The sequence below is a fragment of the Varanus komodoensis genome, unplaced genomic scaffold (assembly GCF_004798865.1).
Source record: "Varanus komodoensis strain SLA01 unplaced genomic scaffold, ASM479886v1 scaffold7_3, whole genome shotgun sequence".
In the NCBI taxonomy this organism is placed as follows: domain Eukaryota; kingdom Metazoa; phylum Chordata; class Lepidosauria; order Squamata; family Varanidae; genus Varanus; species Varanus komodoensis.
The window spans coordinates 20,756,425-20,758,083 of record NW_025336480.1 but is presented as its reverse complement, the minus strand read 5'-3'; the positions used below and the strand labels follow the sequence as shown (position 1 = coordinate 20,758,083).

The following is a 1,659-nucleotide window of genomic DNA, read 5'->3' as shown; positions in this document are numbered from 1 at the left end:
GAGGGAAGCTGGCTGGCTCCTCGCCTGCCCGCCTGCCCGCCTGCGGGCCGGCCGCCTGCCTGCCTGCCTGCTTCTCTCCCCCTCCCTCCCCGAAAGCAGCTGGACTGCTTGGATAACGTCATCGCTTCCGCCCAGCTTCCTCCTGTTGGCGGCCGTAAGAATCCAACATGGAGTAAAGACGCAGCGATGGGGCTCGGACGGGGCCGCCGGCTGCAGTTGCTGCACTTGGGCGCACGGGCCGACGCGGCGGCGCCCCGTTGCCTTCCCGCGCGCTGAGCTCACGCTCGCCCGCCCGCCCGCCGCGCCGCCCGGGCTCCTCGCCTGCAACCACCGAGGCCTTACAAGCCCCCGCCGCCGCCGCCGCCGCCGGGCTTCCTTCCTTCCAGCTGCCCCCCCGCCGATCCCTGCCCCTCTTCCCTCCGCCACCCCCCTTCCAGTGCAGCCGAGGCGGCCTCCTTGCATCCCCCGCGCTCTCTCGCTCGCTCTTCCCGCAGTGTAAAGCCCAGAAAAAATGAAGAGGCGCAGCCCGGCTGCCCGCGGCGGGGGATGAGCTTGATGGGGGAGAAAATGACCGAAGAAACCCACCCAGACGAGTAAGTGTCCGACAAGAAGGTGGGGAGGAAATGGATGTAAACATCTGGTTGTGGAACATCTGGAGGGGGAGCTGCTCGGTCTAGCTGTTGCTCTGGCCGTCTTTTTTCTCCTCTTCCCCACCCCACCCGGGTGCTATGTAAGAGGTGTCGACCCCTGCAGCTATGCAAGCCTGCATCTCCGGGACCCCCTTTCCTTCTCCGCCTCGCCTCGCCTCGCCTGGCCTCGAGCTTGCGAGGACGAGCTTGTTTGGCGTGCGGTGCAGCGACCCATTTTTTATCCGGGGGGGGATTGTTCCAGAGTGGGGGGCGGTGGAATGGAAGGTGAGACAGCTTTTTGGAGCTCTTTAGCACGACTGCACGGCGGCATGGACGGACTTGCATTCTCTTGCCTGTCCACGGAACCCGTGCTGCCCCTATTCCTGGGCTCTTGGGGGCGGCCACATTTTTATGCCAGGATGTCTTTCCCTCTCCCTCTCTCTGCCTCCCCAGACCCTCACGCCCACTTCTCCACTGCCTGGTGTGTTTTTGCAGCTTTCATATCCGCCATTGCTCGCTCGCCTCGCTCGCTCTCTTTTCTTGAATCGATCTCATTTGCATAGCACATTTCCATTCATAAAAACAACACCCTCGGAGGCCGGGAGTCTGCTCTGGCCGCAGGGGAGAGAGAAGGACGGGGCCTGGAGGACGCGGGAGGAGGGCTTGATCGCGGTTGCAGGACAGACCCGGGACGCCGAGGGGAAGGAGGGCTCCGAGCTTTGCTGCAGACGGTTGTGGCGAGGGCGAGCATATCGGAAGGGAAGCCTGTAGGGGCCTTGGCTGGCTCGGAGGCTGCACTGGGGGAAAGGGAGGAAGAGCGCAGCCGCCTGGGCACAGGCGCCGCTTCGCTCGCGAGCGCATTGTTAGCCTCGCGGCCGGCAGGGAACGCCGAGGCGACCTCGGGTGCACGTCGTCGTGTGAGCGCGTGCACGGGAAAAAGAAGCGGGGCTCGCGGGGAGAGAGCTGCCTCTTACACCGCCTTCGAAGCAGATCCCTCCAGAGGTGCGAAAAGGTGTATCAGATCCCCAGC

The 1,659-nt window shown here is 64.6% G+C and overlaps 1 protein-coding gene across 1 annotated transcript in view; it reads left to right on the top strand.

The window, feature by feature from the left end:
* Window positions 1-347: 347 nt before the first annotated feature.
* The window catches only part of SPRED2 (sprouty related EVH1 domain containing 2), a 52,091-nt gene continuing 50,779 nt past the window's right edge, over window positions 348-1,659 (top strand). Inside the window, exon 1 of the mRNA XM_044454455.1 lies at window positions 348-593. Within this exon, the coding sequence (XP_044310390.1) occupies window positions 547-593 (47 nt within the window). The 5' untranslated portion in view covers window positions 348-546. The remainder of the gene's footprint in view (window positions 594-1,659) is intronic.